The sequence below is a fragment of the Prinia subflava genome, chromosome 3 (genome assembly GCF_021018805.1).
Source record: "Prinia subflava isolate CZ2003 ecotype Zambia chromosome 3, Cam_Psub_1.2, whole genome shotgun sequence".
NCBI lineage: Eukaryota > Metazoa > Chordata > Aves > Passeriformes > Cisticolidae > Prinia > Prinia subflava.
The window spans coordinates 80,480,788-80,504,276 of record NC_086249.1 but is presented as its reverse complement, the minus strand read 5'-3'; the positions used below and the strand labels follow the sequence as shown (position 1 = coordinate 80,504,276).

At 38.9% G+C, this 23,489-nt stretch overlaps 1 protein-coding gene across 1 annotated transcript in view; it reads right to left on the bottom strand.

Annotated features, from left to right (window-relative positions):
* RGPD4 (RANBP2 like and GRIP domain containing 4) overlaps window positions 1-23,489 on the bottom strand; it is a 34,481-nt gene that overhangs the window by 4,408 nt on the left and 6,584 nt on the right. The window contains exons 7-26 of the mRNA XM_063392693.1: window positions 22,344-22,536; window positions 21,542-21,632; window positions 20,566-20,775; window positions 19,858-20,036; window positions 19,598-19,773; window positions 19,172-19,295; window positions 18,672-18,833; window positions 18,212-18,349; window positions 17,975-18,121; window positions 17,352-17,534; window positions 17,187-17,270; window positions 16,552-16,684; window positions 16,287-16,384; window positions 11,415-15,780; window positions 4,596-4,763; window positions 3,156-3,248; window positions 2,092-2,288; window positions 1,478-1,706; window positions 904-1,002; window positions 587-729 (exon numbers count right to left, since the gene is read on the bottom strand). Coding sequence (XP_063248763.1) covers window positions 587-729; window positions 904-1,002; window positions 1,478-1,706; window positions 2,092-2,288; window positions 3,156-3,248; window positions 4,596-4,763; window positions 11,415-15,780; window positions 16,287-16,384; window positions 16,552-16,684; window positions 17,187-17,270; window positions 17,352-17,534; window positions 17,975-18,121; window positions 18,212-18,349; window positions 18,672-18,833; window positions 19,172-19,295; window positions 19,598-19,773; window positions 19,858-20,036; window positions 20,566-20,775; window positions 21,542-21,632; window positions 22,344-22,536 — 7,213 coding nt within the window. The remainder of the gene's footprint in view (window positions 1-586; window positions 730-903; window positions 1,003-1,477; window positions 1,707-2,091; window positions 2,289-3,155; window positions 3,249-4,595; window positions 4,764-11,414; window positions 15,781-16,286; window positions 16,385-16,551; window positions 16,685-17,186; window positions 17,271-17,351; window positions 17,535-17,974; window positions 18,122-18,211; window positions 18,350-18,671; window positions 18,834-19,171; window positions 19,296-19,597; window positions 19,774-19,857; window positions 20,037-20,565; window positions 20,776-21,541; window positions 21,633-22,343; window positions 22,537-23,489) is intronic.

The window sequence follows — 23,489 nt, the reverse complement described above, 5'->3', positions numbered from 1 at the left end:
AGACATGAATAAGTGTGTAAAGTCTCACTCAGTAAGTTATAAGGCTACCTTCAAAGTTGAAGGTTCTCCTACTTCTTGAATAACCATGTATTTTCAAACTGACTAGATCCTTAGCCTTCAGGTAATGTTAATTGTACGTCTTTTTGCTTAGTGATTCTAGAAATCTCTTGCTTAGCTTACAGTAAAAATTCTTAGTTGGCATGGCTTTCACAGAACTGAATCTACAAGTCACTAATACAAAGCCATAGCTGAATTGTTTAAGCACTAGCAGTGCTCAGTTCCCCTTCCTGCTTTTCAGTTGTACTAGACAGATGGTTTAGCTCTTACAAGCTATGTGTACAAATCTGCATCCTGATAATTCTCAGTCAAGTTATAAAGAAATCAGTGTTGGAGATTTTAAGTGAGCCACCAGACACCTCCCCAGGGCTATGCTGTACTAAGATTTAAAACAGGTGCTTCCACATAGTCTGTCTAAAACATGCAGAACAAGGCACAACACCACAGAAAGCAAAACACATTTTAAAGATTGCTGTGTTAGCAGAAATGCTTATCTTAACGTTGTTATATATTCCAGAAGTCATCTTACCTCTGGTAAGGACACAATTGGCTCAAAGTGGATATCTTCATTATGTACTACCTCATCATCACTACCACCTTCATCTTCATCTGCTTTATGGGTGGTATCTCCAAACACAGTCGCTCCTGTATTTGCCCATTTGAAGTTTTTATCTACAATTAAGAGAGTTACATTTTAAACTTTGTGCAGTTTTTTTTCCCTTCCTAAAAAAAACTTGCAAAAAATTTGTTGTTTCTAGAGATCAGCAGAAAATTTGTGCACAAAAAATTGTACTGTATGAAGCAAAAGTCTAGTAGAGGTCTGTCTCAGAGACTAGTTGAACTCACCTTTTGAGCCAAAAGCAAACTCCTCAGAACTCTTGGATGCCAGATCTGCAAATGACAGGCCTGTAGTATTGCCAAAACCAAATGAGATGATTCTGTTTTCTATCAAATAAAAAGGGGAATGTCAAAGAAAATCTCTACTTCCTTAAAGAAATGCATTTATGTAGTCACAAGAATAAACTGGAGAACTGTCTACAGCATTTTTTCCTCCCAATAAATTTAAAGTTTGAATGATACTTGTCATAATAACCATCTATTATGGTTTTAAAAAAGGGCCCAAGACTGTGTGAGTTTCAGCATATTACTTATATGCAGATCCCCAGAGCTCATGTGGTATTTAACAGTAAACTAATGAAAGTACACCATACATAAATTACACAACATCAGCACTGTTTTGTTGTAATGAAATTGAGCTCAAAATTTTTGATATATACACATTTTTACCAGATTGGTACTTATGTTTCTAATTCAGTATTGGTACTGCTTCTCCCCAAGACAGCAACTAGGCTCGATAAACTTATCCACAGAAAAGCATGGTTTCCTACAAAAAAAACTCAGAGCATACCCCTGACTTTACCTTGTGCTGACTCTGAACCATCTGAATCACTCTTTTTAGTTGACAAATCTACAGGTTTGTCTTCAGCTCGAGATAAGGCCTGTGGTACTTGCACAGTTTCTGTGGTGGAATGTGATTCTTCACTGCTGGTACCTGACTGGACATGTACTGTCACCTCAGACTTTGATGGAGCAGGTATTTCTTCCTTACTGGTACAGACTAAGTCACTTGAGCTTGCAACTTCATTCTCCTGCAATTAATCAAAAAAATAATGTAATGGGTAAATAAGTTAGAAGACCTTAGGATTCAAAACTCCTACCTAGGAGTCTTGGTCCTTATAGAAAAATAAAGAACGCCAAGTAAAGTTGTAAGCTGAGGCTTTTTATTACAGATAATGCAAGGATGTTAACTTGACATTAACTGAAGTTAATCTTTGAAGTAGTCTGTTTTCAAAAAAATACTATTATTCCCTGAAATCAAATCTCCTGTGTTGGCAGACACTTGAGGCACAGCTACAAAACTCCTCAATGTTTCCCAACTGGATGTTTTAGTTCTAAAACTGTACTGCCTCATACATATCTGAAGTAATTGTACGAGCTTATTAATAAGAAGTTCAGTAAAGATTTAGCTCTTACTTTCATTTCATGAATTTCAGCTTCTGATTTTAAGTCTTCTGGACTGTCACCTTCAGTGTCAGTACTGGCCCCACAAACAGCTGTAGAAGGAACCTCCTGAGCTTTTGTTTCATCTTTCTCCTCAGGAGCTGGTTTCTTCTCCCAAGTAGCAGCACATTCTCTTTCATTGTTGAATTCACTTTTTCCTGCAAGGCTTGCTGTAAAGAATTAATGAGAAATAGCTGTGAAGGCAGCACAATAGTGCAATAAATTTTAGCCCCTACATTATAAATTAACCTCATAATAGCCAGATCAACTTGAAGACAGACTTCATAAGTTTCACAGACAGCATTACTGTTTAAATAGAGGAAGTGAAGACTAACAAACCTAACCTGGGATGACTAGAATTGAAAATACAACATCTGTGTTTTTTTACTGCTATCAGGGAATTTCCATGCAACAGTGAAGAGTTTCATCATGCAGCTGCCACTACTACTAACTTCCCTCAATATCTCCTCATATTTCAAATGGCTCAACGGTTCTAGCACATATCCTCAAAAAGCCCCCAAACTTTACTTCTAGAAGGACCTACCCAGACTTCAAGCTATGTAATGCTGAAGTCTGAGACACAGTCAGACACACATAAGCAAGTCTACACCTGTATTTTTAGTATAGAGACCAAATGGCTTTTCTTTTAGATTGAACAACATTAACTCACAAGCTTTAATTGAGTAACTGCAGAAGTAGCAAGCATTCAAAGATGTAGACAACTTTCTCTTGAGGAGTATCATGCCAAGCTGAATTTTTCATATTCAGAAGGAGCTCAAGATAGGAAAAGACTCTGATTCTCTTGTTTAGAGATCACCTGGAACGTACCTTTCTCTTTCAGGCACCCCTTAACTGCTAACTAACAGTTTGACATGCTGAGCTTAACTCTGTACTTTGAGATGCAGGTTTTCTGCACCCAGCATCTCTGTTTCTAAAAAGCACCCCAGGAAACATAAAATTAACCCCTGCCCATGTGTCCCTTCAGAGCTTATGTTTCAGTACAGGAAGCACAGTAATTAAAATTTCTTAAGACATACCTTTTACAGAACCTTGCCCTTTCTTTTTCTCTTCTGAATCACTGGGGTAGAGTCTTCCATTAAGTTTCCTAACAGCTGTTTCATAGTCTTCATCTTAAACACAGGAAACAGGAGTAAGTTCTCAGGCACACTCTAGGGTCAGAGAAGTCTGCTAAGCCCTTCCAACTCACAAAGCTAGCAGGCAAACATAGTTTTTGCTTATATTTTAAGAGTTACACAAGTCAACAAGTAAGCTTTCACTTCTAGTTTTGCTTACATGTGCCTCAGAGTGCTGTTAACACTTTCTCAATCTGGATTTCTACAGATACGTTGGCACAGGTTTTGTTTTTAGTAAACATATTTCTTACTAAGTGATTTTATTAAGGCTACCACCAAACAGATTTGGGAAAGAAGACTGAAGATGTTTTTACATAAAAACTTGGAAGCTCAGGTATTTGTGGGAGGGGGCTTGTCTTCTCCCATTTTCTGTTGAATACCATGTTTCAGAACTTCCATTTAAAGTATCTGCTGCTGAATCAATCAATCAATCTTAATTACATGCAACAAGGTTTGACAAAGTAAGTTTACTAATAATATTAGGAATTTGCTTCAGAAAGAAAACAACTCATTAGCATAGCATTTAGGAAACCTGAGATTGTTTTTCAGTAAAAAATGCTTTGTATTTGTCTCAAAATACTTACTAAAGTAGGTCTCTTGCTTAAATACCTCTCACCTAACCAACTGCCTTGGTAAGGATGTCAACATCCATAATACAACAAATACCCTTTAGTGACTCCTGGGCCTCCATTGTACTATTCTATTTTGAAAACTTGAGTGGACATCTTTGGCCATAAGGACATTGGTAGGATTACTTCCCATTGGCATAAACAGAAACATTTCAGTGTCTAATGGTTCTAACAGTGCTGAGTATCTCAAGTTGGAAGGGACTCATAAGGATCACCAACTGCAGCTCCCTGCTCCTTGCAGCACTACCTAAAATCAAGCCATATGACTAAATACATCACTCAGATGTTGCTTGACCTCTGATGGGTGTGTTGCTGTCCTGGGGAGCCTGTTCCAGGGTCTGACCACCCTCTCAGTGAAGAACCTTCTCCTATTCTGAACTTCCCTGACAGCTTCATTCCATTTTCTTGTGTCCTACAATTGAGCAGCAGGGAAAGGAGATCAGCACCTCTTCCTCTGCTGATGCCCTTGAGGAAGTTTTGGACTGTGATGACGTCACCCCTCAGCCTTGTCTTCTCCCAGCTGAACAAAGCAAGTGACCTCAGCCACTCAAGGCTGTTCACCTTGGTCACCCTCCAACAGTTTCATGTCCTTCTTACCTCTTAAGAGGCACCCAAAACCGCACACAGTACTAGGCAAGGTGGGCTGCACCAGTGCAGTGTATTACATCCTTCCCTCACAACAAGGCAGTACAAATATAAAATTGGCATTCCTTACCCTCATCTTCGTCACTCACATATCCAGGCTTATTCTTGTAGCAGAAGAATGTTGAAGGGAGCTTGAGGAAGTCTGCAAGAGCTCTCTGTTCAGGGGTAGGTGTTAACTCGTAAACTATTACAACCTCATCTGACGGAACATCATCCTCTGACACTGTGGTCTTCTCAGCTTTTTTACAGAAATGGAACAAACCATTAAAACAGAATAATTTCAGAACAGGAAATAACATTAACCCCACATTATTATGGAACTGTATTAATTCCAAAGGTCTACATATTTTCTGTTGAGACCGGAAACAAAAATTAAACTTTTAGGAGGAGGTGAGGACAGAACAGCAAAACTTACCTGCTGTTCTATTGCTTTTGGAATTCAAGCATTAAAGCAAAACATGGCTGCATCTTTATATATTAAAAGGATTGTTTAATCAAGTCCTCACATCAAATAAGAGACAGATACAGAGAAGATTGACAGAGGTGTCAAACAAAAGGAAAACAAGCAAACTTCAGGCCTGAAAAAAAGTGAAGTTGTGTACAACAACCTGTCCAAGCAATTGAACTCATTTCAGATTACTTATGGGATAGCTGAGCTTTTTATTAGCTCATCTTAATTTATCATAATAGCTGTTGCTGAAACGTTGATTGTTACAAAAGGAAAGTAATTATTAGTTCCATTATCAAACAACACAAAATATTGCTTTCAGCCTATTTAACTAGTTTTGGCAGCAAGGAAATGTCACCATCAGTTTTATTATTTAGCTTTTTGTCTTCTTGCCTTCAACATCAAATTATTCCTCCCACCAGTATTGAGATCAGCACATGATCAGTGCAAAGGTTAAAGCTGAAAATAAGGCCTAGACAAAACTGCAGATAAAACACATGGCTGCAAGACAGCTTTGGAAACAAATATTTGAGTTTATTATGGAGCAAAGAGGGAGGATATAGAAGTTTAAACATCAGGTATGGTTTATTTGGGGTTCTGCTTGTTTAGATTTAAGTGTTGTTTTGAGAAGGGGAGTTTGGGAAAGGTCTAAGAAAGAAACCTGTGAACTATTTTTAAGAATTATCCCATAAGGACATAAATAGCCACAATAGCTGTTTCTAAGAACAAAATGATTGCTTTAGTAGCTCAGCCTATTTGCTAACAGCCTATTATCTGTTCTCCAGATTTAAGTTAGAATCTGAAGGGTGGTCTCAAAAGCTTGCTGTGTTTTTCATTAAAAAATAATTTAGTAAATCTGTGGCACAGGGTAATCAGAGAAAACCTAAATATCCAGCTAGAAAGCAAACCAGTACCCAGTTCCTGAAAAACATTGATTTTTCTGATCATATAATTTAACTTACCCTTGCAAGAGGAAAAAAGGATAGAAGAGACATGTTTACAGTCATGTCCTTTGATGCTCTGACTCAACTAGCACACTAAAATAAGTCTGTTTTTTAAAAGTAGTTTTCTCATCACTTTTTACTTAATCATCCAGTAGATTAAGAGCAGTATAAAGTACAGTAACAGCAAAATCCCAAGTACAGATTCAAACTTACACATTTTTTTCAAAGTATTACCTGTGCAGTCTTTGCCCCACCTTTGTTTACAAGGTGATCACTTCAGGCATTTATACACCAGAGCTACAAATTAACTCAAACCCATCACACCAGCACACTCTTGTAGACTAACTCTTTTTGCTCAGATTTTTACATCTCAGTAAGTTCTCTGAGCCTGCAGAAAGTACGTGTAGGATAAAATTCTTCAACAGCAAATTTCTAAGTTCATACCATGACAGCAGGATATAGATGTTTTCATACATTTTTACAGAATCTTATACAAAAAACTCACCCTATCTGATTTAAGGATTAGAAGTACATCTAGTACTATGTTCTGAAGATATGCAGATGTCCTGCATATTACCATGTGGTTTATTCTTTCTGGTTAGTGAAGCAAATGTCTCAATTGGACTGAGTAAGTTTGCACCAAATCCACCTGATTTAAGTGTGGAGCATTTAGTCCTACACCAAAAACCAGCTTTCCTTAGGATTTTCAAAAATTTATCTTTGAATACAACAAAACACTTCAAGTCAGACAGGTAGATGGTAAAAGCACGTGCTTTCTTTAATTTGAGCAGTAGAAATCTAGCTAGAAGCTGTTCCAGTGTTTCACCACACTCATTGCTCATCACGTTTGACAGCATTTGAAAAGAGTTATCATGCAGTCTCTTTCAGTATGCTCTGGGCAAAACAGCTGAATAAGAGAAATACATTTAAAGTAATTTCAGATTAGTCTATAAGTAAAGTTCTCCATTAAACTGTTTTAACAAACAACTGGAATAATATTCTAGTGTTCCAAACATCTACTCAAAATGATAAAAGACTTCAACAACAAAGATTACTGTTGCAAACACCTTAAATATATCTTCACAGGCAGCCATTAAACAAAAAGGCACGCATACATACAAAGTAATCTGGAAAGACTTGGTTTTAGGATAATAGAACTTTCTACTCTAGGTGAAAAAATCCACACAAAACATGTTAGTACATGGAAGAAACAAAATGCAGGACAGTATCATGCACAACAGTTCTTTTCAATGCTGTACTGTATTTTCACTTTTGTTTGAACTGGCATTAAGACCAGGTAGGCCTAAATCTCTAGCTAGTCACAATACTGATATTTCCTCTCATCAGTTAATATCCTCTGAGTAGAAGAGGAAAGCGCCAGTTTCAATCCTAAAGCATGTAACAGGTACAGTGGCCTGCAACTGACATGACTCAAAGCACTGGTGTGGATTAAGTCCAGCTGGCAATTAAGCACCACAGAGCTGCTGGCTCACACCGTGTAACCTGGTGGAATGGGGAGGAGAACCACATGTAAAATTTGTAGGTGGAGATAAGAACAGTTTAGTAATTGAAAAAGAAGTGACATATAATAATATTAAAAGGAAAAAAAAATGAAACTTAAGGAAAAACAAGTGAGGCACAATACAGCTGCTCACGATCTGCTGACCAATGCCAGACTCCATTCCCACACTCCTACTGCCCCCTCTTCCAGGTAGCTCCACCAGCTTATAAACTGAGCATGATGTTCTATGGTGTGGAACACCCCCTTGCCCACTCTGAGTCACCTGTCCCCCGGCAGAGCTCCCTCCCAGCTTTTATTTGTGTGCCTCCTCAATGGCACAGCACGAACCAAAAAAAAAAAAGGTCCTTGATTTAGAGTAAGCACTGCCTAGCAGCAACCACATTATCAGTGTGTAATCAGCATTGTTCTCATGCTGAATCCAAAACTCAGCACTGTACCAGCTACTGAGAAAAAAATTAACTTTACCCCAGCCAAAACCAGAACAAGAACTTATAAGAAGTTTATGATTTGAGAAAAACGTAAATGCATGGAGCTGCAGAACTACTATGAGGTTAAATTTCTTTTGAATGTTGTTCTAGTACAACTCAGAAGCCACTCCCCAAAAGAAGTTGCCCATGAGAAAACTGTCTTATATTTTTATTGGACAGGCTTGAAAACCTAATTTAGGAAGGACTTCTCAAAATCCTTTACTATTAAGTCAGAGCTCACAGACCCAAGTACGCTGAAGACAATCATCAGCTGTAAACAAATCACTAAATATATAATCATAACCTAATTATCAGAAAAGTAGAAGTGAGGAACAGTCTTAAGCACCACAAAGGCTTATTTTGTTTGTTTCTTTAAATACATCCCCCCCTGCCCTATGCCCCCAATATAACACCACGATCAATTTGAGGTAAGGAAAGCTCCAGTATAGGTGCATTAGCACTGAATGAGTAATCATTCCAGATTAGAGACATCATATTACGTAAACAGAACTGAATTGTTAATAAACTCCATCCACGGGGATGCTTGAAAACGCAGAGCAAGTGACTTTAGGTTTTGTATACGGAACAGGAATTCAGCATTCAAGTAAGAACAGCTTATCAAATGATATTTTGACACTTTTAAACAATGTAAGACACTAATACTGGAAGACTGTCTTATGCAGACTAGAAGTTTGTTATTTAAAATTACAATACTTTTAAAACCATGTAAGTTTAGCTTGCTTACAGAAAGCAGACTTGCAAGCAGCACTAGTAGTAACCTATAATCAAACTATAGGGTGTAACAGTTGTTTACAGAGTCTGAACGTAAACAAATTAATTACAAATGGGCAGAAGTTTTCTAACCAGCTAAGGTGGACTTCAGATTATACATGAAGGTGGCTCTCACTTCTGTGCACTCTTTTTAAAAGTGCAGCAGTTAACACTGATAATCAGGAAACTGAAGCAAACACTTCCACAGAGGCTAAATACATTAAAGCTCTTTACTGGATAAGCTGTCTCAAGATCTTCAGGCATATTTCATTGACATATAGTAAAATGCATCAAGCACCACAAGACATATTATATGAAAATAACCATGTAATTTCTTTAGAAAAAACGAATTTAAGAGATCTAGTGTGCACATGTAGTAAAACTGTGACAGAAGAAGCGCAGGGCACATATCCTCAAAAAATAAGGCAAACAAGCTAAAAGCTTTAACAGGGCCATCCATTGTGCTGGCTCATGTAAACATACTAAGGGCTAGAGACATTCTTTAACAGGACAAATACAGTAGTCAGACACACAATTTCAAGTTCTCTCCTTCAGCATGCATGTTAATTATAAGGATTACTGAGCCAACTGCTTTGACACAGCTGGGTTATTGTCCATGCCTGCTAGAGTGTTTTTATCACACATTCAGTGCAGTATGTAAATACCTTTACTATCAGGTTGCAAGGAGGATGTGCTTGTCCAAAAGGCCATGGGATTAGATTTAAAGAGGCTAAAATTAAATCCTAAAAAAATAAGTTGTTGGTATATGAATGTTTACCTGGAATTTTAAAAGGATAGAACAGACTTATCTATGTTCTGCAAGTATTCCATAGTCATATTGCAAGGCAGGAAATTTCATCTGCTCATTCTACACAAGCTTATCCAACCCATGCGAATGTACTGCAGCAATTACCTTCTGCCATGTCACTTTATTACCCTTTTGCTAATGAACAGACCAGATGTGTTCCTGAGTCTGAGACATCCCATCCTTCTCACAGACACTTGAGCACACTACAGTGGTCCTGTCACAGCCACAGCTTCTGCCTGTCATCTTTCTCAGACTATGACAGAAACCATACAATGAGTATGCCGTCACAGTCTCTTTCCAGGCTGCAGAGGTAGGCTGACACCCGATGTTAAGCTACACAACCAAAATTGCCGGTATTTAACGCCTGAAACAAAGGTACAGACTAGTTCCACAACACTCACCTACCTAATTATGGGGATAATGCCAATTTTAGCTGTAGCATACATCTGCTATTCTCACACTTTACCACTCAGAGCAAAGGCCTGGGTACATACAACATCAACTACCTATTTAAGCCCCAAAAGCGAATCCACAGATTCTTTGTGCATTTAAATCCAAAATTCAGATGTAGCACTGTCGGAGCCCATGTTTCCATGGATCCTCCACAGTGAAAAGTACAGAGATAGAATTAAAACCTTTAGAAAAATTAGAATATATAAAAGCTTTAGATACATAAAGTAGAAATCTAACCCTTAGCCTTAAGTCTTACATGCCCTAAGTCCTAGTTCAGTGTAGAAGGACACAGCTTCAGGCTTAGTGATAGAGTACAGACACAACAAAAATAGAGTAGAGTACTGTTTATAATTTTTAGTATGACTTTTATGTACAAGGTAGAACCTTATGCCAGTAAGATAGAGTTTTACGTTAATAGATATGCTATGTGCGTAGGTTTTGACGCTGATTTTCATAGTTTTACGAACTTTAGAATTGTACCTAGATTGGTTAGTGTGTAGATAAAAAATATGAATATGCATTTTGCAATTTGGGATAAAAAGCCTCTGTCAGTCAGTCAGCCAGAGGAATTGGTTGATTGATCAATCCGATCAATCGATCCAACCTCCACCTCCTGCAGCCTGAGGAAGGAGCCTTGCCAGGGAGCCGAATGGGATTCTAAAGGTATCATCTATTGTAGCCTGGCATCTGGGCCCTGGGGTCCCGTTCCTTCCCCCTGCGAGGGTTCGGGACCCCAGGGACCCCTCCTTGTCCCTGCGACCCTGCGTTCAGGAACTCTGCCAAGTTCGGGACCCCTCCATTGCCACTGTGATCCCCACAGCCGGGACCCCTGTCTGGGATCTGTGATCTTGTGTTCCCTTTCTGTGATTGTGACCCCACAGTTGAAAAATCCTGCATGGAGTCAGATGGGAGGCTGATTTACCTAGAGGCTGTAATGTCAGATATGTGCTTTGCTTATAGTCTTACTAGTTTTGCTTGTTAAGAATTCTATGCTTTGTTTGCTGTTTCATTAGAGTTGTGTGTGTTAAGATTTCTATGCTTTGGTTATTGTCTTGTTTAGACTTTGTTTGCCTAGGTTTATAATTGATCGTAGAATAAGGCCACTCTCAGAACTCTTATGCCTTCAGATATGTGCTTTTGTATAAATAAATCACTCTATTTAGATACTAAAATGCTGTAAGACCTTTAGAGACTATATACCCGTACCCGACCTAGAGAGTTTAAGCTCTCTACCTGAAAATCCTGTTCTCAGTAAACAAACTTCCACCCTGCATCATATATTTTCATTTTTATTTGAAAATAATTATGACTCAAAATTTCTTTCTTTAGCTGAAACTCTGGAGAACATGTAGATAACTGCATCTAAACTGGAAGATACTACCTGTTCTCAAGAGAATAAAGAATCGTGAACACCACAAAGCTGACTGCTTAATAAGTTGCATACCTGAATAAATTACTAGTAAAACTGACACTCACCTTTTTCCAGAACTCTAAATGAGAAGTTAGACGGTCCATCTTGTGTTGAAGCAGGCAAGTTGTCTACCTTGGTGTCTACAGGCTTCTGAGTAGCATTTGAGATTTTTGGTGGTTCGGAGACTTCCAGTCCTTTCTGTGCTGTCTTCTGAGATGCTGGAACAGGGCGTTCACTCTTTTTGGGGGGATTAAAACTGAAGCCAAAGAGAGAACCAGTGGCTGAAGTATTTCCAAATGCGAATGTCTTTAACTTTTCATTACTGAAAATGCTCTTGACAGATTCAGATCCAAATACAAACTTTGGAGGAGAAACCACTGTTTTTGTTGGTGTTTCAGAAGTATTTGACACCTCTGCAGCCTCTACAGTTGTATCAGAATTATCATCACTCTGGCTGACATCAGTTCTTTCTCTGGTTGTTTCTTCTAGGACAGCTACAGCATTTTTACCACATGGAGATTCCTTTGGTGTATTGGCACGAGAAGAAAGAGGTGTTATCAGTGTCTCTCTCTCTTGGGCATGCTTTGCTTCATCAAAAATTTGCTTAAATGAGTCTGCTACATCTTGCAGTTTGAATCGTACAGCCAGAAGTTCTACTTTTCTTTCCCCATCTGCAAAGTCACATGCAGTCCATACCCAGGCTCTATCAGATCCTTTCATTTGTTGCATATTCATATCTGGTGTTATCCTGTGATTGGCACAGAGTTTTAGTACCTGGTCCCTTCTCATTACTATACGAACTTGTTTGTTGTCATAGTTCTGCAATATCTTGATATCCCCAATCCCTCTCTCTTTCCATTGATTTGCATCTTTGTCGTATCTGTAGAGTTTGGCTCTATGACTGAAGACAACTTGCTCATTTTCCTCGCCACTGGTCACTTCCACAAGATCAGGCAGAGGTACCACAGGTTCGAAGTACTGTCCATCTCTTTCCTCTTCTTGAGTAACATCAGAATCTTCATCTGTGCCTACTGATGTTCTACTCTGATTCTGTTTGGCAGGAGATTTGGATGGGCTCAAAGCAGATTTAAAGCTGAAACTAAAACCAGTGGTAGACTCTCCAAATCTAAACAGGTTTTTCCTTACAGGGCTACTTGCAAGAGGTGATGCATATACAGAACTACTTACACTATCATCCAATGCTTCCTCACGCAAGTCATAGTTATCCCATTCCAGAGTAGGGCCTGTACTTTCAGCATGTGGCTTTATAACCAAATCAGAAGTACTGCTGGTACAAACAGAGTTTGCATTTTCGTCTTCTGACAGTTTAGTTTTGTCATCTGTCAGAAAAGTTTTGAGATCTTTTAAGCCACACTTCATTTCCTCTGCTCTCTGTATAAGCTGAGCTGTCCTACCTGTATCAACAAGTTTATGGGGTGTCTGCAGTGGTATGTCTAGTAGTAGCCTCTGACATTCTTCAAACTTCTGTTTGAACTCCTCAGCCTGCTCCGGTGTCTTGAATTTTGCTGCCAGATGTTCCAACTTTGCATCACCATCAGAAAAGTCATTGGCCATCCACATCCATGCTTTGTCTGAGCCAGACAGCTGTTTCAAGTTCATTGTTGTCGTTATCCAGTGATTCGCACACACCTTCAGTACCTGCTCACGCCGCATCAATATTCGTACTTTGCCATTAACTTCATTCTTAAGAATCTTCAGATTGCCCACCCCGCGTTCTTTCCACTGGCTGGTTTCTGGATCAAACCTGAACAGTTTTACTCTCTGGGAGTATAACACTTTCTCATCTTCCTCTCCTGTAAATGGTTCTACTTTTTCAGGCATCTGAACTATAGGTTCAAAATGGATATCATCGCTATCCTCCGTCTTATACACATCATCATCTTTCTCTCCAAGGTCAGCAGATGTGTTTGCTTTCTGATCTGTTTTAGAATTTTGTGAAGAAAACAGCTTTTCACCTGCACCTGAAAAGCCTTTGAAGTTAGGGTCCTTTTTGCCAAATTGAAAGCCTTCCCTAGGAGTACTTTTTGCAAGCTCAGCAAAAGTAGAAGTGCTGCTATTTTGTCCAAAAACAAAGTCGATTTTCTCCTTGTCTGCTGTTTCTTGAAATAGGAATCCAGTTCCACTGTCTGAAGGCAATTCCTTCTTGTCTTTTTCATCAACACTTTTTAAGAAACCAGTATGCTCTTTGGATAGCTCATCTTTCTTAGCAGTATTTTTACTAGTCTCCGGTATCCCAAATTTAAATCCACCTGCAGGCATTGGCATTGAAAAGCTAAATCCTTCCTTTCCAGACTTGGCTTCAGTATCAGAAGAAATCTGAAATGTAAATGGTGGTGCTTTGCCTTGCTCAAGACCAAACTTAAAGCCTGTTCCCAACTGTCCTCCATCAGGTCCAGGTAATTTACTTTTCAAGCCAAAAGCAGGAGTTGACAAAGTATCACCAGCTGGCTTAGCAGATGGATTTGGTGCATTGCAGGCTACACAGGCTGGTGAAGAACCTTCATTCCTCACAAGACAAGTATCACAATCCCACTGACCTTCCTTTTTAGTAAAAAGCCCTTCAAACCCGTTTTTCTGGGGCTTACTTGTATCAGCAATGCAACCAAACCCCAGAGCACCAGATGTCTGAACAGAAGGTGTGGATGTATTTGGTTGATTTTGAGGTTTTGGATTCTGACAGGAACAGCAATTCATATCTTTTGCTTCATTTTGGCGTCGGCATACAGAGCAGTCCCACTGACCTTCCTTTTTAGCAAAAGCAGATCCAGACTTGTCCTGCATTGTGTTACCACTCCCTTTCAAACTTGCAGAGCCAGTTATGGGGGTGCCATGTGTTTCCCACATACCTGGATTTGGACTTTGACATGATACACAATTCTTTACCGTTGCTTCATTTGGAACTAAACATACTTTACACTCCCATTGATCCTTCTTCAAGAGATGCTGTGCAAACCCACTAGAAGAAGAGGCTTGCTGAGCATCCTTTCCAAATGACATTGTAGTGCTAGATGCAGAGGATGTAGCTGTAAGGGTGCCTTTGCTGTCAGGTTCAACGCTTGCTCCATCTTTTGGAAACTGAAAGCCCAAGTTCATGGTCCCAGAAGTGGTTCTGTTGGGCTCTTTGATGTCCTGATTTGCTGTTTCTTTTGCAGTTCCACTGCTCTGAGCCACAGACATGTCAGCATTTGATCCCAAGGATTTTAAAATATTCTGTGCCTCCTCAAACTTTTTTTTGAAAAGCATTGCTTCTTCAGGTGTTTTAAATCTAATTGCAAGCTGTTCTGGTTTTGGCAATTCATCTGCATAGTCTAAAGCATGCCATACAAATGATTTATCTGATGCAGCATTTGGAGTTAATTTCATATCAGTATTTATGTAATGATTTGCACAGATTTTCAGCACTTGGTCCCGTCTCATTAAGAGACGAAATTTGCCAGATACTTTATGTTTCAGTATTTTCACGTTTCCAATACCTCTTTCTTTCCATTCTTTAGATTCTGCATCAAAACGAAAGAGCTTGGCTCTGTTGCAGAAGAATTCTTCTTCATCTTCCTCACCTGTCTTTACTTCAATCTTATCAGGAAGTGGCACCACAGGATCAAAATGAGGACCATCATCATCCTCATCTCCCCCATGGGTGCTTCCTCCTTCAGTTTCATAACTTCTATTGGCCAAATCTGAATTTGAAGGCATAAATACAGGCTTGCATGGCTCTTGAACACTAAATGTATCATTCTTCTCAAAACCCAGGTTTTTATGTGCATTTTGTCCCATGTTTTCTCGAAGAGAGATGCCTGGCATATGTTTATTGGTAAAATTAAAGGTATTTCTTGAACTGTTTGTGGGATCGTTAACTGGCTTTTGTTCAGTGTATCTATCATCCTGTAAAGGTTTATCGGATGTTAGAAGATCCAAGAGGCTTTCTCTACTATTAAAAGGTGCATTAAGGGGCTGTGGTGCAACTTGAGGGGGAGAAGAAAAAGTAAAGTCCCCATCATTAGACTTGAAGTTAGGTTTAAATTTAAAAGTTGTTGGCTGACTTGGCTGTGCTGGTGTTGGCAGAGGTGTTTTTGATCCTTCTGCTGTTCCTGGTGGTCCAAATTTAGGCATTGCTTTTGGCTCCGCAGGCTTTAGAGTGGGTGGTGTGACCGAACGGTTTGTGAAATAGCCCGGCTTAGGCAGTGTTGGGTTGGTGCTCGCCTGGGGAACACTGTAGTTGTAGTAGTCATCAGCTGTACGAGGAGAAATGAGCGCAGTACCAGGAGAATCAAAACGCAGAGGCGGCCCATACATCTCTTGGGAAAACATACAACCAGAAGTGTTTTGCAGAGGTGGTGTATGCATTGGTGGTGGTTGATAGGAATATATATGTGGCTGAGGCGTAAGTCGGTTCATGCCATAGACAGGAGGCTGAAGAAAAAGCAGAAAACACGTGCTCTGCTTATTATGGTAACAAAGAGGACAAAATCTTACTGTGCTGAAGCCCACGTAACATGCACTCCTGAAAGAAAGGCATGCTTTTAAGTTTAAACCTAAAGTAGTTTACAACTTGATGGGCATTTGAGAACAAACACTGAAAAGGGGGCACAATATGAGAGGCTTTCTTTTCCATGAAAAAGAGCTTGGAAAATCCATTCTCTTTTGCCACATAATTAAAGGGGGGAATATTTAAGTGCTATCATACATATCTGTAGGAGAAGTGTACACAGATATAAAATATGTTTTTCTAGCTTTTCCTTCCAAACTCCGTATCTCAAAAGTTCAGCAGGGAGACAAATTATCATTTTATCCCTAGCAGTTTTAATTCACCAAATTCTATGTAAAGAACTGCAATTACATCTAGCTGCACACAATCAAAACCAGTCAGTCATTTTCAGATCACTGGAAGCAATTTAAAGAAGTAAATTTATTCTCACCTTTGCTGGTGTTACATTGGTTGCAGCAGTTCCCAAAAGATACTGAGAGTTATAGGCAGGTGACTGGCTGTAGAACACAGATGGGCCAGTGGTAGCAACTAAAAAGGAACACCAGAAAAACAGTTAACACTTATCTTTTCTACTTGTTTTTTACATACTTTTCCCAGCAGTTGTTAAGGTGAATCATTAAAACATTTTAGCATTATTTTGAAAAGTCTTATTTGACTTAGCTGAGCATTTAGCTAAAAATTCTGGAGCAACTTGCCTGTTAATGGGGCTTCATGAAGATTTTGTGCTCTCTGATAACTGTCTGGCATTGCATCTGTTCCATAGTTTTCAGCAGGCCACCGATGAGATGCATTTGTGTTGGAATTAAGTTTCATTTCTTGCATTTCATTCTGTCAAGACAGAGTGCCAAGCAAGAATATAAGTATATACTGCACAGGTATTTGTCAAAGAAAATATAAGGCACGATCCCCACCCTCTTGCTATTCAAAAGCATGTTCAATCCAGGGGGCCGGGGTACTCAAAAAAAACCAAACCAAGGTACCTGCCAGATCATGCAAGTCATGCCCATGGAGTACAAAGTACTTCCATTGTGTTCTAAAGCCAGAACAAGCCAGTAAAAAACCCAGAACCAAGTGGATGAGAACCAAGCTGATAAAAGCAGAATTCTTTCTACACACAGAAAGAGTGCCTTAGATGAGTTGCCTCAGCACTCCTGTCCAAGTCCCAGAGAGGAGCTTTAAGCAAAAGGATTTACTCTGGTACTCATTTCAGGCAGCTATTTACAGAAAATAATTCTAGGAACTGTAAGTTAGCCCATGCTCTTATCACTAGATCCTTACCATAACTAAAAGGCCAACAGTTCTTTACTAAATAGGGTGACAGAATTTTTACCTTTAAAGCTTCCACTTGCTGACAAATCATTTGAAGTATAGATTTATGGTCTTCTGCCCACTGAGGGGGAGTTTTCGGAGAAAACTAGGAAAAGAAAAGTTAACTGAGTCACTTGAATACTTCTTAGAAGATAACAATTCCCTGAATTGGAACTGGCTAACATACCTTGTAGGTCTTAGTCGGCGAAAGAGAGAACTTGGTTGGTGATGGAGTGGAATGTTTCATTGCTGAATCTACAGCTCGTGACAGACCATTTCTGAAGGCAAGACTTCCCTCTTCACCATTCTCACCAAGTTCCTGGATCACTGTATCTAACACTTCTCTCACAGTTTCAATAGACACTGGCAACTGGAAAATTTTTTCAAACATGAGTCATGACTGCAATTTACCCTCAGAACAGGACAAACTACATTCAGAACTCTGGCTGAGCAATTCACAAGTCTTTCGTTACATAAACACTGGGTTGCTTTTTTTTTTTTTCCCACAAAAGCTCTGAACTTGTTACAATTCACATAAGAAAACAGCTCACACAAACAATTTTATTTTTTCAAACTAACAAATAAAAGACAATGGCAAAAGTTATTTGTTTACATTAAAACTTTCATCCACAGGGTAGCCAGGATACCACATGATCTGGTAGGTTACAGAAGTTACTCAGGATTTAACTTGCCTTAATACAAAGCCTGGTGTAAAAAAACCTAACTTGAATGCAATGGATTTCACTTTCTGAACAGTAACCTAAGCTACTGTGTACCTTGGTACAAGTTCTTAAAGCAAAAATTACTTACTTTCTCAGCAACTGACACATCTGAAGAGCTTTCTGCAATAATTTTCATTAGATAATACTTGGCTTTAAGAAGGTAAGTTTTATGCTCCTCATGTTCTTCTGGCAACATGATATCATTTTCAATCTCTTCTGCTTTTCTTTGGAAAATCTGAAGAACAGGATGCAAACTGAGTAGTATCAGTCAGAAGGAAACTGAATAAAGAGAAGCATTTCTGGGTAATGCAACTTACAAACTTACCACGGCAAGATTCCAGTAGGATACCACATTCTCAATAGCTTCAAATGCTGATAAAGCATCATCAGTTTTGCCATCTACTGCATCCAACATAGCAAATGCTATCTGTGCCTCTTCTTCATATGCTGCAACTTGAAAGACCTTCAAATAAAGTGAAGGAAAACTTCTACTTAACAATGAAACGACATAACCTTTTTTCCTATAATACAAGGAGAATTCCTTTTTAAGAAAGTTGGTACTGACGGTGTTCAGTGCCTTCAAATCATACACACTATTCTAAAGGTAAGACCAAAGTAATAAGGAGAGTATTTTCCCCCTTTATAAAACACTATTACCAAATCTCACCTTTAAGAGATTCACAGCAGTTATGACACAGAACAGTACAATGTAAACAAAAATTCCATAATTATGTATGTTTCTGACACAGACCCTTCTCTTCAGCCTTGGCTCAGTGGATCTGTACCTGAATGTCTACACTATGGAAGTGTTTAAAGAGAGGATCAGTAGGCTCAGAAATACTCCTCTTCTTTTTGATAGTTTCCAGCATAGGCAGAACTTTCTTCCAGTAGTAGACACTTCGTCCAATATATTCCTTCTGGTCATAGAAGGAGTTAAGGTTAATTCCCTGGTGAATGAAAGGGAATAGATGAGTATGTTATTTCAACAAATTCAAGTCAAAATGCTATTCTGACATATTCTTCTCCTATTTTCTTTAGGAGTTCCAAAGTCCCACTCTGACACTAAACAGAGTAGCTATGTAAAGTAACTTACATGTAGAAAATAACAGTTTAAGACAAGAGTACTTCATAGGGTGACTAGAACGACACATTTGCCTGATAAAATAATCAGCTGCTATTAATAATATATATTCAACCAATCCCCCATTCCCTGAGTCTGTTCATAATTTAGAAAATAAAGAAAAACAGTTTGGCTTCCATGTATTTAAAAAGAATCTCAGCTTACTGTTTTCTGCAAGCTCTTTGCCCAGTGTATGATTAAGGCAGGTTGAAGGCCATGCTTCTCCAGCGCTCGCAAAGTACTTATCCCATGCTGTACAACAAGCCTCAGCTTTGCTGCAGTTCCTGGTCTGAATATCAGAAGAAACATTCCTTGATTAGTATTTTCTGGTTTTCATCTGTTCACATATGATTCAGTTGATTAATACAACCTGCCTCTAACTTGCCTCTAAGTTAGAAATGCATTGCTAGAAATGAGAATTCCATTTACAGAAATCTTCCAAGCATATCAAATCCCTACTACAACACAGCTTCAATGTGAAAAGTATGTCCAAAAATTAATTTTAAAAGAATCTATAGGGACAATCCAAGCTGGTGTAGCAGACACTGCCTAAAGGCTTGATCAAACATCTCCAAACTGAAAATGCCTTACATGGATTTTCTCTGAAGAACAGTACGAACAGCATCCCACCAGGATCTTTGCTTTTCAGTATAGAGTTGTTTGCATATTGGCAATGGTAAGAATTGAGGCTGATGTGCACTGTAGTGAGAATTAAACTTCTCTTGCAGCTGTAAGTTGCTAGTGAATACCACCCCAAGCAGGAACACCTGTTTTTAAAAAATAAATTGAAGTTAAGTACAAAAAAACTTAATTTGTACGGTACACCTTAAAGAACTTGAAAGTTCACTTACTTCAAGGTCTAACAGGCAAATAGATTCAGGAGCATCTGTCTCAAGTCTTGATGTTTCTTGGGGCAAGTGAAAAAGCTGTTTTAACCATTTGCGCATGGGGGGTAAGACTGACAAGGAGTTCCACTGCAAGCCAAGCCACACGAGGTGCTGGAGACTGCCATTGTGCAATCGAATGGCACCTACACAGAAAACAAGGTTGGATGCAAATGTCAGCTTCCTGCAAGCCCTCAATACTACTATCTGATCAAAGTTGGGTTTCACATTTCACTCTGTCAGAGTGGCCAAAGATACTTCACAGACCAACGAGCACCAAGATTCCAGGTTTCACTCACGAAGGGTTACAAACTCCGGTATAAATGAACTTGGTATGTTTGGCCAAGTGCTCAAAGCCATCAACTGCTTAAGCTTCTGAGGGGATGACTCTCATCATGTCCACTCTCACTCTATTCAGTCCAATACAGAACTAATTTTAGCAAACCTATTTATTTCTCCAAAAATCCTTAAGGAATTACTGAAGGAGCCCTTCTTTACATTGCAATAAAGTACAAGTCTTTCCTATGACATTAAGGCAACTTTAGACAGCTATTCCAGGTATTTGTCTTTTTCTGCAGCACAAGTATTTATGTACCAGTACCTCTTCCACAAGTGTTTGCAGAACAGTTCTGATACACAAAGCTGTGTTGAGTTTCAGAAAGTAGCACCTCTTACCAGTATCGTATTTGTGAAGTTCCACTTGCACTGGTGTTTGTGTACTGACATTTCCAATATCATCTGTGCCAATAAAAGACCTCTCCCTAGAAGCTCCACTCTCAAACAGGCTATCAAACAATGCAAATGAGCCGTTCTTGTTTGCAAATGATTCCACAATCTCTTTAAAGAAGTCTTGCTTGCCATGACTTAAGTTCAGCAGCATATGACCTAGAAAACAAACACAGCACTTCACATAAGTAAAGCAGTGAACACAAGGAAAGCAGTATTTGTTATGCTGGACTGCTCTTTGCTACTGAAGGCTGGATGGGATCAGTATTTCCCCTTATGAAAGCTACAGACTGTTCAGGTATGTTCTCCCTGTAATTAGGTCAGTGTTTCAGCACATAGGCTTTCCAAGCTTTGAGTGACAACAGTCCCAAAGAATTTGTAAATCCAGTTCTTTAGGAAAACAAAGCCCTCCTACCATGACTATTCTAAGTGCAAGGGACCTTAAAATAAATAGCTGTAATACAAGCAGAAGTCTGCATTAACAAAATCCATTCTGAAGTAAACAAATCTGATGTCTGGCAGCACCTGTTTTCAGCTAGGCTCTCTAAGAATTTTGGAGACTGAAACACTGTTTATACTCAGCATCAAAAAGAACAAATGATGAACAAGTGAAAGGATGAACAGATCAGGGAAACCAACTAGTAATTTCTTTCCCTCTTGGGGCTAACAACACTTGCAAAATAGCATCAGCAGGCAGAAGCCATACCCAGTAGATTTAACAAACAATAAAAGCTAAATTCTACCTTTTAGCACACTAGAAAGTCAAAAAGGAGGGAAAAACCCAACCACTACTGAAACAAAGAGAACACACTTTAGAGCATGCTTAAGAGGAGGTGAGAACTTCAGGTGTCAGAATCAAACTGACATAGCCTTCACAGTAAATCTGCAGCACTAAAATGAAAATATGCAGCTGTTTTTTTATTACCAGACTGGCTTTTTCGATCACAGGCCAACATTTCTAGCATATCTTGTCCAGTTTGATCCCCCTTTATGAGTTTTGACTTTGGTTTAGGAACCTGGTGAAATAGAGAGAAGATTGTTACAGGTTTTTCACAGTAAGAGCAGGACATTTAAATTAATCTTAGAAACTAGGAAACATGCTTCTCTTTAGCATTAGGAATCTATAGAAAAACAGGCATTATTCATTCTGAAGGTACATATACTGGGTTGTGGTTCTGTGTGGGATGGGCAAAGAGAGCAGAAAACCCACCTAAAGCACACAGCTGTGTGAGTACAGCTATTAAAAATAACATTAAGTGTACACAAGAGGAAGTAATACCTGCAATGCAAACAATGGTATAAAAAAGACAGTCAAGGCAAAGAATTCATAAGGCAAAGAACCTTGATTTTTTAAAATTCTGTTGTCTAACAAGAATATGAGAACTATTCAATTCCTCTCCTTCCCTCCCTATAGGAGCAGAACAAGGCACTCAACACGTGTATTTGTTATTATGAGAAAGGAAATATACGGCAGGAAATAAATGCACTAATACTTAAGAATCAGGTTACTCTGGCAAAGGGAACAGCTGAAGGTATACTTTTACCCTGTTTGTGCCATTGAAACTTTAAACAATTGTGAAAGAGGAGGGTTTGGTGAATGAGGACACAGCTCTCCTTTAGATACACAAACACTAGTTCATCACAGGAACACAGGACTTCAGCACAAGCACAGCTAGAAAATTTCAAGAACAGCATCAACTAAAGGCTTAGACCAAAAAATCCTTTACCTGGAAACTCAGGAGATAACACAAAGCTGCTAGTTCACACATAGCTCTCCACTGTGTCTCATTGTCTTGGGCCATTTTCAGCAGCAAAGCTCCAGCATGCATGTACAGCTGTCCTTTCATTTCCACATAGGTACGAGACAACTCATCAGCCACACTCACATATGGTTTTACTGACTGAAGCTCACGATCAAAACTAAAATGCAGAGAAGATACATTCTGAACAGAGTCCTGGTAAAAGCTACGGCAGATGACTTTGGTTTGTGCTATTTAACTGTGAATTAAGTAACTTTATGAGTCAATGATAAGTACTGTTTCTTAAGTAACTTGCTTAAACTCAGGCTACTAGAAAGTACAATTACCTCAAACTCCCAAAGCTCTCAAGTTCATTGAACTAAATATTACCTAGATACTTACAGTCTTTTTCATCACATTTTTGCACAGCTACTTTTAAAACTCTTGTCCTGAACCACATGGATAAACTTGTTCACTACTGCAGATTTAAAGATATACAAGAGATATTACTGACTCTGCCCTTTCTCTTCATTATCAGAAAGGTCCAAAGTACAGTTGAACAGGCTCCTCAAAACAGAAGGTACTAGAGAAATTTAGCACCTTTAGATTTCTATAAAATCCCCAGTCAGGAGAGCATTTCCAGAAAAGTTAAAACCATTTTTCAACTACTGAACAAGATTATAATGGCTGCTAGCATTGCCATGATCTGGAGTGCTTCAGATGTAAACATCTCAAAATGCTCTAATAAATCAGAAGCAGAAAACTGAACATGGTCAATGTTAGAAAAGAAAAACAAAATAAAACATACTTTGATAATAAATACTCCTCATCCATTCTGTACTGCTTCAAACACTCATGGAAGATTAACAGACTCAAGAATACTTTTACAAAACGCAATATAACAGCCATTATACTATTGAGGAACAAAGATTAGTAAAAACCAGTAACAAAAGAAAGATATTGGCAAGAAAGAAACATAGATCCTAATCAAATTATTGACTACAAACATGATTTTGTACTACTCTAGGTGCACCACAGAGGGTAAGCCTTCAAGCCTTTGCTGTAACACCACCAGTTTACTCTGAAGGAGGCTATTGCTTCAGGTGGTTTCCTCCCTCTCAGTTATACCATACA